The following is a 12,777-nucleotide window of genomic DNA, read 5'->3' as shown; positions in this document are numbered from 1 at the left end:
AGAGCGGTTTCTTTTGACTAGCAAGCAAAAAAATTACATTATATTTAGATATCTCTGAGGGAGGGGGGAGCAGAGAAAAATAAAACAAGGGTGTGGGGCGGGGGGTTAATATTTTAATGTCTATGAGACAATTTTATACTAGGTTGAAAAATAGTTTTGTTTTTAATTAGTTATATAAGGTAGGTAAGAAAAAATGCTCACATTTGCAAATTCTGGCTGTATTTGAATGCCTGAAGGCGCAGGCGAAGCAAGCTGTACCATCGGCGGACCTTGTGTAGACGGGACAGGTATTAAAGGTCCATTGAAAGCAGCTGCCCACTCGCTCTTTAATTTTCTGCCAGGCTGCATTGTTGCCTGCACAGATGGCTACACTTGGGCAGGCAGCGTGGAGCTGAGGGGTTTCGGCCAACGGCCATATTGAACAACTGTTGCCTTCGTAGGGGTTTTACCTTGACCCCGTGCTCTCTTAGTGGGAGGTGGCACACATTCTTCACCATTGTCCTTAAAGAAGAGAAAAAATTTAGTATAGAAAATAATTTCACCTTTTTTTTTACAGAATGAAAATTAGTACCCCCTTCTACAGAATTTATTGTCAGACATAATTTTGTCTAGAAAAGCATTTATCTCAAAGAAGCCCCCTCCTCCACCCTTTTTCAGCAAAGCAAAAAGTAAAATTTCGCGAGAAATATACTAGTCGCATAATATAAGCTTCATGCAACTCCTAAAGACTTTTCTTTCTAGTCTTGCATATCAAAGTTAAAAACCATAGTTTTCACGCCCCCTCCTGGGAATGGGCACTAGCCACTTTAATTTCCAATCAAATGAGCCCTTTTCAAAGTTTCTGTGACGACTCCTTCTATACGAAGTGCCCGGCTATGAAGAAAAAACCAAAAAACAACATATTGTGCCCACATCGTTCTTTACTTAGGCAGCACTAGCGCTCTGCCTATGATTAGTTGCAATTCCTTTTTTTCTTATTTTTAGGCGTTTCTGTTCTTTTCTGGTTTTAATCTGCATTGAGCATGCCTCGTTTGACGCATTTAAAGTATTAGCGGTATTTTTGTATCTTTCCTTATCATTTTTCGGTAGCTGGTATTTACCCCCACCCCTAGAAAATACAGCCCGAGGAAAATAATCCCCACGGAAAATATCCCGGAGAAAAGACATGGAAAATACCCCCTCCCCTCCCGAAAGATATCACCCCATGCAGCAGATTGGTGCGGCCTATAGACCTAAATTTTGCAAACACAGGTTAAAATGCTATTCAATTTACACATAATATAAGCTTCATGCAACTCCTAAAGACTTTTATTTCTAGTCTTGCATATCAAAGTTAAAAACCATAGTTTTCACGCCCCCTCCTGGGAATGGACACTAGCCACTTTAATGTCCAATCAAATGAGCCCTTTTCAAAGTTTCTGTGACGACTCCTTCTATACGAAGTGCCCGGCTATGAAGAAAAAACCAAAAACAACACATTGTGCCCACATCGTTCTTTACTTAGGCAGCACTAGGGCTCTGCCAATGATTAGTTGCAATTCCTTTTTTTCTTATTTTTAGGCGTTTCTGTTCTTTTCTGGTGTTAATCTGCATTGAGCATGCCTCGTTTGACGCATTGAATGTATTAGCGGTATTTTTTTATTTTTCCTTATCCTTTTTCGGTAGCTGGTATTTACCCCCACCCCCAGAAAATACAGCCCGAGGAAAATAATCCCCACGGAAAATATCCCGGAGAAAAGACATGGAAAATATCCCCTCCCCTCCCGAAAAATATCACCCCATGCAACAGATTGGTCTCCAATCTCTTTGAAAATAATCCGTTTCACTTCTCCAAAATAGATATTGTATAGGACTACGCTTAATTATTGCAATTGTCTGAAAATGTGTTTTAATTTAACGGAGAACGCAAAGCATTGAATCCTCATAAGATTAATTAACTGTAATCTCTCTTTCCACGGGAATGTTGTTTATGAAAATCTCCCCTCTTGTTGGAGATTCACACGCGGCTTTTACCGCAAAGGAGAGCCAGTTCATTTTGATAATTTTAAACACATCAAGGAGAAAAGACAATTTTGAGCAATAACTTCAATTGAAAGAATTAAATGGTGATGAATGGTGTGAGGGGGAAGGATGAGGTTTACGTAATTGAAAAAAGTGTATATTTTCAAGCAATGTATAAAGAATTTTTTTTTGGGGGGGATATACCCTGAATTTTAATATGTTTGGAGGGTGACCAAGGAAAATAATTTTATTTTGAAAATAAAAATGTACTAAAACAGAACTTACATGGTAAATTGTGGCTGTCAAGGTTCCAAACTCATCAATAGTATCCATTCTTGTTATTTCAACTGTGTCACAATACTTTCTGATAATTTAATTACATTGCATACCCGTTACATAAGAAATCTCAAGGGTGAATTGTTATGTAACGGGGAAAATCATATGTAAGCGAGCCTCTGATTGCCTGAGAAGGGATCTGTATTCGACTGGCTATTTGGCTTAGAAGTAGACACGTGGTCTAACTGTTTCCAATTCTGTTAGGTCTTAACATTCGCCTTGAGCATGCACATGACCAAAACAACAATAACATCAAATAAATCGACCTATGGAAATTTAGGTCCCCCTGTTAGACTCAATAATCCAGAAAACATCCATCAAAGTGAGAAAGTTCCTGTTTTTCAAATTCTCACTGACAAAAACCATTAAACAGACATAAATTGCTGTTGAGATCCGAGAAAAACATAAAATAAATTGACCAACACACATAAACGTCCAAGAAACAACCATCAATGTGAGACAAGTCCTGTTTTTTAAAGTGAGAAAAATTCTGTTTTTTCATTCTCACTGACAAAAACCATAAACCACGTGGTTCGCGTGGGAGTAGCGCCCCCCTCTCTACTTTAGTCCAACTATAGCATCACAAAAAAAATACTTGTGATAAACTCTAAACAACCAAATACCTTCTTTGAAGGTTTTATAGGGGAGGGGCCGGGCCCCCATCCTTCTCTTCTGCATAAATCCCCCCTTTTCGGAGCCTATTTTGAATCCTGAATTACTTTCCTGTTCGGTAAGTGTCCAATTAAATTTTCAGCTAATGCTTCCTATAGTTTATTCAAAATAGCATATTTCTTAATTGCTTATTATCATAGTCTATGCACTAGTGTGTCGATTCAGCAGATTGATATCAGTAGTAACCGAAAAATTCGCAGCATCAGTTCGTCACACGTACACACACACACACACAAAAAAAGTCAAAGGGCACATTAACAAAGCCAAGGAACCCGCAATTGAAGTTTTGAACAAAAGATTGGTTGTATTGGTGTGGAACAACGGACAATATGCGTAATTTTGTACGACAACTTCGCAAAGAAAAGAGATTCATGGCACCCAGACACGAGCCTAAAGATTTTGCATGCCTTGACAAAAAATTTCATGCGTTTAGGCTCAGGATAAATAATTTTTAAGCAAAGTTTTCAGCATCAATACATTACATAAGAAAAAAAAATATCCAGTTGGATCTCTCCTCGCCCCAATCAACGAAATAACTAGAAACTTCCTAACTCGCAAGAAAAATTGAAAACACACAGAAGTTAAAACGCATTACTTTTTTCGATGAAAATTAAGAACGGATATTAAAATTTGACAGGAACAGAAATTATCTAAGCATGAAGAAGGGTGACAGGCTCACTAGGGACTTTACACTTAAGCTGAAATTGCTATTTTTGAAGTAAATAATTGTCTTTGTAAAACAAATAGAGCTAAATGGCTTTTACTCTCAAAATATTGCGATGAAAATGTTACCTAAACAGCCCGTGGCACTGATGAGGCACTGACAGGCAATTTTGTTCATTTCAAGTTTTAATTTTACTTTCATTTGAATTTTTTTTATATTAATCTAAATAAAGCGTTTGAACGTGTTTTTATTTTTTAAGGTTTGGGCGAGAGACCCTGAACTGCATAAGTCACCCGTGTGATTCACATTTCAATCGAAAAAGTGTTGATTTGAAATGTCCAATTGGACACCTACACTTGATTTATTTGGAGGGGGAGGGTGTATGAACAAAAAAGAACATGCTAGGTTACGAAAAATATAATGGCTTTTGTATTTCAAACAATATTTTTACAATTTTGGAGGAGATACACAGGTCCAGTAATTCCCTCTAGTTAGGCTATGTGCCTTTATCCTAGTATATGCTTAATTTCTTTAAATTTCAGGGATTGTCAATGTGGTTGATCAAGGAGGAGACGCCAAAAATACAGTCCCTTTTGACTCTGGTATTATCGTTAACATTCCAGAAATCAATGTTCTACCCCTAAAAACCAGTGAAAGACCAGACACTGCCACATTTCAAACAGCTTTTATTGCCCGTAGTGTAGAAGATTCAAAAGATGAGACAGTTCAGGATCTTATTCAGGATTTATACTCCATAAACTTAAAGCGAATGGCTAACATGCTCTTCCAACTTAGCCGAAAGAAGACTGTAAAGCTTCCAAGTAAGTGGAAAATTTTGAACAAAAACGATTTCTTGATAGTCATTATCCCCTTAAGTTCTCCTGAAAAACTATGCTTTTGGAATATTTAAAGCTACAACATTATTATTATTTTTTCCCTGAATTTCTTGCTCTTCACTACAATTTAGGAGGAAGGCTCCACACTTGGAACACCTTCATGCTAGGGACTCGAAACTCGAAGTATCAAGTGAAAAATCTCGATAAAACTGCGCAGCAATATCTGTGTGCTAGATGCCGCTTGAAGATGTTTTAAATCCAACAAACGCTATTTTGTTTTAAAGTGGAAGGATCGTAATTATAGGTAAGAATTCAAAAAGTTTTGTGAAATTCCATGAACTTTGTTGGGAAACATCAAGTTTGCAATACTTGATCGCTATACTTGAAATCCTTTGTCCGTGAAGAAAGAGGTTCGAGTCCGGGGGGCGATAGCTAGTTAAATTGGAAAGAGGGTCAGTGCCGCGACTCTGTAAGCTCAACCAGAGTTGACTCAGCTCTAAATGGGTACCTGGAGAAATTTGGGGAAGGTAAACAGGAAGGGTGTGTGAAAGCACAGGATGGCTGTCCCCCAGCCCCCATTAAACTTCAGGCATAAGGGCCATGAATCAGAGAAGCACCACTGGTAGGGCCTGAAAAGTCCTTAACCTTTTCTTCTTAAGAAAAAACCTTTCCTGGCTTAAGAAGGCCATTTTCTCAACCTTGTGTTTTTACTTACCGTTAGTTCTTTATTGATTAGTTCCTTTATTCAATAGAATTGATGGGTCTGCAGGGTTTTTGATAAAAACTGAATTATCTCAGCGACAATGTTTGGTTCCATGCTATGGACTGCTTTACGTATCGGTCCTTGCGACATACCTTATGTATGGCAACTAGAGAGAAAAATTATATAGTTAGTGTTTTTCTGCACCAAAATGTTAGCAAATTATACATAAGATAATAATTTATTGATAAACAACAGTCATAAGCCGAAAATTGCCGAAAATTCGTTTTAAGTAAAAAAGAATGTTAAAATCAAAACAAAAATCATAAACATAAGTCAATAAGAATAAGAGAAACAAATAGTAATAATTAGCCAAATGACTAGAGAAAAGGCTTGGGCGAAAAAAAAATATTATTTAATTAGTAGGTATGTCCTATTTATAAAGTATTTTGCGGTGCATTGAAATTTTGTTTTTATTAATTAAAAGAAATGGTAACTTTTGAGAAAGAAGTTTTTAAAGAAAAGTAAAGAGCCATATCAAGCTTATGACAGCACAATTCAGACTCAAATAATATAGACTCAAAGCAACCAGAAATTACAACTAACGAATAAATGAAACCCAGAACGGACAGAAATTGAAATAAATGATCATATCCAACATTAAGATAACAGATACTAATGTAGATGAATAAATCAATCCTTAAACAAGTAAAAATAAAATTGAATATTCAAGCCAAGCTTAAAACGAACAAAATTTAAATCGAGCAGGAGTTTAGCTATACTACCCCCCCCTCCTCTAACCCTAAAAGTTCTAAAGCCTATTGCTCTATTTAGGTTTTATTGAAAACTATTTGTATTTTGAACTGTGTGCTTTGTTTTTCGAAACATCGACGACAAATAACAAATAAATTACTGTTATAATCAAGATAACAGGAAAGAACTAATTAAAAAAAAAACTGAATATTAATAAATAACCATGTTAATCCCTGGAAACTCAGCAATTCAAGATTTTTAAACCTTTTTTTCAAAAAAACAAATATGAAATGTAATGCGTAGGGCCTATAGTATAGTTTCTTTTCAGTAAAGCAGAAATGACGCAATAGGCTTTAGAACTTTTACGGTTAGAGGAGGGGAAGGGGAAGGGTAGTACTTGCAGGGTTTTTAAAATTAATTTCTGTTCATTTTTTATTACCAAAGTTTTTTATTGGTTATCATAACGAATATTTCTCCGGTTTTTACGGCTTTGGTTTAAGAATTAAAATATGTTCTCTTAAAGTTTCAAGTAGATCCCATTAGTCATTCCTGAGATATTGAGATAATCCCTTTGGAAAACCAGGATACAAATATTTTCATTTAGTCAAGTGCAACATCCACCTCAAGGGTAGCATACAGGATTTTTTTCTTTTTTTTGGGGGGGGGGTTGCAAAAGGATATTTTCGGGGGATTTTACAAAAAAAAAACAACTAAAAAAACGCACAAAAAATTTGTTCATATTCATTTTTGTTATGTTTTACGAGTCGGACAAACATTTCGGGGGGGGGGGGTCAAACCTCTACCCCCCCCCCCTGGATACGGCCTTCTCCACGTCAACATTCTAGTTTCAACTTAATTCCTTTAACTGTTCCTGAGATATTTCACATATTGTACACAGCATTTTAACAAGATGGATATACATAGTATCTTTTATACAAGAAATATAGTTATTAGATATTTTGACTAATTTGTACAAAGTTACTATTTCATCATTTTTACCAGTGTTAATGGAGTCTAAAAAGACAAAGGAGATCATTCCCCTCCAAGCACCGTTTAACATGACTTGAAAGTTTCAACTTAATGGCCTCAGCCGTTCCTGAGATGTTGCCGTTCCCCTTTTGACCGTCAGCATTTACATAGTGTCCCCTGAAGGTAGTGACAAGTAGATGTAAAAGCAGTTGCAAGCAGTCATAGTCACAGTTTCAAGTTGTTGCGGTCGGAGCAGCCACAATCGCAGTCCAAGCCAGTAGCATTTGTAACCATAGCGGTAGTAGTAGTGGTTCTGAAAGTTTCAAGTTAATATTCTTACACGTTCCTAAGATATTACAGATGCGTCTTCTTGATAGCTTGAATTGGTTTCTTTTGATTTAGCTCAACATGTCCTTCAACATTCCCGAGATTTCATCTCAATACCCTTGGCCTTTTTGGACACACCCAGGATCAAACATCCCCCCCTTCCCAATGAGAAACCTTGCATGTAGGAAATGGACAAATTGATCTTACAACACTTGCCACAGGGGATGTGAGGGCTATGTCATCCCCATTGGCATAGTTTTTTGACTTTTTGACTGTTTTGAACAAGACTTTTAAATAAGATCCTCTTTCCAACATCCCCACTTTCCAACATCCCCAGTGTTTAAAGTTGCTCATTAACAAAAGCAAGTTTGCCCTATTTTCGACATTTATTAAAATTATGCTTCCGAATTTTTTATGCAACTTCTTCTTTTACCTTAAATTTTGGACAAAAATAAAGAGTTTAGATATTTATGGCTTGAGTTGATCAGGGCATTATTTATCATACAGAGAACTACTTGATTTTCTCTTTCTTCTCTGAACCTCTTCTATTTCCTTTCCAAAGACAGGTTTTGCCGAAGCAGTTACAAAATCTGAATAGGTCTAACCAATATCTTACAAAGTTCTTGTAAAACTTGTGATGAACGATTTCTAAAAGTGCTTTTCATGAGTGCCAGACTTGAAGATATTTAGGAAGCAGTTTGAATCGTAAATCTGTGTGTCGTGTTTCATCAACAGGAAACCCGAGATCTCTTTTTTGTATTGTGACAAAAGATAATGAACACTCAAGGGGAGAAATGCAGGGCCGGATCAACTAGGTGCGGGGCCCGATTGGAATTTTTTTTGCGGGGCCACACACACACACACACACACACAAGGGTCCCAATGACTTGTAAATAACACTTTCGTAGTTTATGGCATCTTTTTAGGTTTTTACTGGGTTTTATGCAACAATTTATTGGCATCGAAGATTGTGATGGTGTTGTTCTTCAAAGATAATATTTTTTTCGGTACTTGTATTCTTAACAGTATACACTCGAGAAGTGAAGTAAGGTGAATTCTAATGAAATATACAAAAATATTATGAAACTATAATACTTTAGAAACAAATTTGGACTATATTTTTGTACATTAGGGGGGGGGGGTAAAGTATAGCGTGTCTGTATGAAGTAAGAATTGTTTTCTAACCACGCTGTCCAAATACTTTACCATCACTTCCCCCTAATTTGCAATTATATAGCCCAAATTATATAAGTTCAATGTATTCTGTCACCCATAACTTGTTTTCCGCTTAGCGTAAGCTAATAGTCTCTTAATCAAGGCCCCTGTAGATAAATTTAGATACAGTCTAAATTTATATACAGTGATACAGACAGATCAACCACTTTGTTCTCGAGTGTTTACCATTATGTACACAGCTACCCTTTTTTTTGCACTTTCATTTTTAACTCGTTCTGGTTCTTGCTGTGCATTAACAGTACAGTTTTTTGTTCTTCACTGTCACTTTGGACACTCTTAATATTTGCTTTAGCGTGTCTGCTAATCCTACAATTCTTTGTTCTTGACTTTCATCTTTGGCAAGTTATGATTCCTGCTGTTGCTTGTGATTCTCGCTGCTGATTATTTTCTAACTGCATACTTCTTTGTTCTCGTGGTCTTATATCTTCTAACACACATTTTTCTGTTCTTCATTTTCTTTTATATTCGTTCTGATCCTCATTGTCAAATGTGTTGTAACTGCATATTTTTTTTTCGTTCTTCACTTTCGTTTTTGAGTCGTTGTGATTCTTCCAGCCAATTATCTTTAAACTGCAAATTTCAATATTCTACAGTTTCCGTTTTGACTTATTCCAATTGTCCGTTTCACTAATATTTTAACTACAGATCTCTTTGATCTTTATTTTCCTTTATCATTGCTTCAGGAATTTTTTAGTGCCTTTCGCATAAGTTGCTAGGATTGGTCTTGTCACTTTTGATGGTCTAAGTTGTTCATTTTCACCCGTCGTTTATTTACATTTCTAAGGTCGTTCTTTTGATCTTGTCTCATTTGATGGTCCAGTTCGTTCATTTTGAGCTTACGGTTTTGTCATCTTTTGTTCATTTTGTACTTATTTTGTGTTAATGTTTATTTACGTCTATGTCCCCTAGACATTATAAAACTTCTTAAAATGCCTCTTGAAATTTAATTAACCATTGGCATCTGAATTTATATATTTCTAAATTTGTGTTCTGCAAATGCTTCTAAAACGGTTTTAAAATCTAATTTTTGTATTTCTTAACTTTCAGAAAACATGATTGCTAAACTATTTAGTCTATCCTGATTCATTGTTGATATAAATTTTTATCAATTTCACAATGAAATCAGTAAAGCTGCTCAAAAAGGCACAAAACTTGCAGTAAGTGAATCTTGCTTGTCTTGACTCAAAACATCACGTAACCACTTCCAAATATAAGGAAACACAGTGTATATTTCCAATCAAACCTCATTAAGTGTTAATTTTGAAAAGGAAAGAATAGCCTTAGAACTGCCATTATCTTAATAATATATAATATATGATAAAATTAATATACATTACAAATTTGGTATTACAGGGCTTATTATCTTTTTACATGTTAGAATAATGGCAATTTGCTTACTGAATTGTCTTTTGCTTATGACAATTTTTTTTTTATTGTAGAACCGTTTACTGTCTTTGCCCCTAGCAATATGGCCTTTCGAAACCTCCCTTTGAGCATTTCAAGTCACATGGAAAATGATGTAGAATTCCTGGAGGAGGTTCTTCTTTATCACATAGTTCCAGGGCACTTAGAGATGTCCAGTTTGAATGGATCTCAGTCAATGTCAAGTTTACATGGATCACCCCTCCTCTTTGCACTTAGAAGTTCCGAGGATGAAAAGGTTTGCCAAGAATGCTTGGTGCTTTTGTCTTATAGTCAACACACTCAAGATCTTGTATCGCGAACATGAGACAATAACCGGTTTTCATGGTCTTTATACCAGACAATATTAGCTTCGGCTCGGTGGGAAACTACATTGTAGCTATATTTTAATTAAAAATTTAGTTGGTATTTTGGTTAAGTTAGTTTAGGCTACGTATTTATTATAATACGTTCTGGGCGGCCCCCCTTCCATAATTCTTTGTTGTAGTTTTCATAATTTTGTTACTAAAGTATTGTATTTTCATCATATTTTGTTTTATTACATTAGTATTAACCAAACTTCACTTCTCGACAGAACTCGAGTTTGGTGGCTATAAGACACAAGTATACTCAAAAATATATTAAGTAGTTAAAATCAAGCTGAAAGGACTCTGCACCCTTATGATTCCGAGGCTTTTGATCAGTGTTGCCATATTGAGCGTGTAAATAGCTGTTTGAGTAACTCTAATCTTATTTGTTGAAACCATATTTGTTTTATTAGAGATCTTTTATTAGCGAGTTAAGCAACTCTCAGCAATGTTTGGTGTATTATTGATATTTTTATTAAATTTGTAATTGTACAGTGGCAAAATAAATAAAAAAAAACTTAATGTAAGTTGCATATACGACGCAACTGATTGCAAAGAAACTTTTTTAGAGTACGTGAATAATGTTATGAAATTCAGCGAAAGAAATAGTCTTAACAGCATTTCAGCCTCATAGATTACTGCAAAGAAAAAGGCGCAACTTTGCTTGCTTTTTCGTGGCCCAATTACATTGGCAACATAAAACTTTTGTATATCAGAAACGATGCAACTCATCGATCTTTGTGGAACTAAAGAAAATATTTTTCCATTAACTATCCATCTCGTGCACTTTTGGGTGGAGTACTACCACAGCCATTCTTAGGGATGGAGCCGCCCGGGGAAAAATTGTTTACAGTGCCCCACTCTCGACTCAAATATAAGCAAAAACAAGCCGAATCAAAGGGAAAAATTGGAACAAAGTGTGCAGTTCCCCAGCCGCTGTGCCCCCCAAGTGACGGCACCCAGGGCGTCCGCCCCGGTTTTCTTTCCTCCTTGGGACGGCTCTGAGTAATACATAGGTTAAGTAACAAGTGCTTCGAATCTTGTACTCAAGTACACCTCAAGCGCTCTAGGAAATTTCGGCTTAAATATGAGCATTAGGAATTTTTTGCAGAATGAATACTTTTTTGGGTAAAAAAGACTATATTTCAGAAACAAACAATCTCTTTTAAGTATTACGCATACGGGGTGAATAAAGATGCACGTTTTGAATTTTATTTATTGCTTCGGAATCCATTTACAACAAACTTAAAGCTGTTTAACACTACTTTAGAATGTTCAGCCCACCTCTTCTAATCGAAACTGCATTTTCAGATATAGCCTAAACTCTTGGACAATTTTTCAACTCGTCACTATGATATTTTACCATTGTGCCATTTTGCGAAATGTTTAAGCTCCTTGGCATCTTTACCTGTGGTCTCTTCACGTGTTTCTATTATGATGTCTTCTCTAATTCCCTTTAGTTTCCTCTTGTTATAGTGTAATCTTCTATTTTAAGTTTCTTGTAGAGGAAACACCATTTTACTTCCTGAAAATACTCTGCTACTTCAGCAACTAATACATAAGGGATCCACTGGATTCCACTATAACACTGAATTCCAGCATAGTTATATTAGCGAATCTTAATTCACAGGTAGTATTTTATACTACCTGGTTATTGAAAACGGTACAGTCTTCACACTATAATTATTGAATATTTTGAAAGCAGGATGGCATCTGTACTAGATGTAAGTGCATTCTGAATTGAATCATAATTTTAAGCAGACTTGATGTTTGAAAATACACCTCCCCCGTTCTTTTTAAATTTGAACTGCCTTCTTCAAGAAAAATTAGTTAACGCGAAAGTGAAAACAAAGTGTAAATATAAATAGCTAAATTTTGCTTGCATAAAAAATAAGAGACGTCCGCCAAAATATTTTTTTAGCCAAGAAGCTGGTTTTACAGGCTAGAAAACTGTTTACCATTGCAGTTTTCTCAACTTTATCACCATTACAGGATCCTTAAGTTCCTCGTCATAGCGTAACACTTAAATTGTTTTTTTTTCAACCCTTGTTCATGTACGGTTTAAGAAAGGTTTTCTTGGCCCATTACATACTTAATTTTATTTTACAGGTTCTTGTGAACGGAGCTTATGTGAAAACAGCAGAGCTAACAATGGGCAACAATATAACTGTGCATGTTGTTGATCGAGTGTTTTATTCTGTACCGACTATGTCGATTGAATCTTTGCTTCGTAGCACGGAAGAATACAGAGGTAGCCTTTTCACTTCTTAATTATTCGTTCTGAAATTACTTTTTTATACAATTAATTTAAAAAAAACTTTTTTCCAAAAAATTTGTTTTTCAAAAAAAGTGAAGAACTCCATCAAACCAAAATGAACAAAAATAGAATCAAATAATCTACAAAGCATACAACTTCCACAAATCAGTATCTATATATAAAAGAAACCTAAAACGAACAGAAATTAAAGTAAATAACAGAGTAAAACCCAAAACGAGCAGAAATTAATATGAGTA

At 35.6% G+C, this 12,777-nt stretch overlaps 1 protein-coding gene across 1 annotated transcript; it reads left to right on the top strand.

The window, feature by feature from the left end:
• The first annotated feature begins 226 nt into the window (after positions 1 to 226).
• Positions 227 to 12,534, top strand: LOC148951340 (uncharacterized). Its single transcript, XM_089091073.1, has 4 exons — positions 227 to 287; positions 4,216 to 4,494; positions 9,934 to 10,154; positions 12,373 to 12,534. The coding sequence occupies exons 1-4, from the start codon at positions 227 to 229 to the stop codon at positions 12,532 to 12,534; spliced, it is 723 nt and encodes a 240-aa protein (XP_088947199.1).
• Positions 12,535 to 12,777: the final 243 nt, after the last annotated feature.

Source organism: Artemia sp. Qi Xiang Cuo, chromosome 6 (genome assembly GCF_049724085.1).
Source record: "Artemia sp. Qi Xiang Cuo chromosome 6, ASM4972408v1, whole genome shotgun sequence".
Classification (NCBI taxonomy): domain Eukaryota; kingdom Metazoa; phylum Arthropoda; class Branchiopoda; order Anostraca; family Artemiidae; genus Artemia; species Artemia sp. Qi Xiang Cuo.
Note: the sequence above shows the minus strand (reverse complement) of the source record. Positions and strands in the feature narration are given on the sequence as shown.